We start from the raw sequence: 382 nt of genomic DNA, 5'->3' as shown, positions 1-382 counted from the left end.
GGAGATGCAGAAATAATCGCCAAAAGAAAAAAAAACGAAAATTAATACAACAACATTAATTATACTCAATCGTAACTCTAGCCGTGAATAAAAGACCCGAATGATTCTTGTCCGCCCATGGAGAGCAATTCGAGATGACAGTTGCCCGCCCAGCGAAGTCCTTACCTGTCCAGAAACGTTTCCAAGCGGCTGTATAGAGCATTGCGATCAGAAGGAGAAGTGTTGGGGTAGTTCCGTGCCCAAGAAACCGAGTCATTGGGCAGGTTGAAGGTGACCTTGTGGAGCAGCTCGAGGCTCCCCGAATCACCCAGGCCTTCGATGGGGACGGTCAGAGTCATTTTAGCCTGCGGGAAAGCGGATGAGAGGGCTTATCTTACAGAAC

The 382-nt window shown here is 48.4% G+C and overlaps 1 protein-coding gene across 1 annotated transcript in view; it reads right to left on the bottom strand.

Annotated features, from left to right (window-relative positions):
• LOC119582190 overlaps positions 1–382 on the bottom strand; it is a gene marked incomplete at its 5' end in the record, with an annotated part of 5487 nt that overhangs the window by 2032 nt on the left and 3073 nt on the right. Inside the window, 1 exon segment of the mRNA XM_037930425.1 lies at positions 166–344. Coding sequence (XP_037786353.1) covers positions 166–344 — 179 coding nt within the window.

This window comes from Penaeus monodon, chromosome 15, assembly GCF_015228065.2.
Source record: "Penaeus monodon isolate SGIC_2016 chromosome 15, NSTDA_Pmon_1, whole genome shotgun sequence".
Taxonomy (NCBI): Eukaryota; Metazoa; Arthropoda; class Malacostraca; order Decapoda; family Penaeidae; genus Penaeus; species Penaeus monodon.
This window is presented reverse-complemented; position numbering and strand designations above follow the sequence as displayed.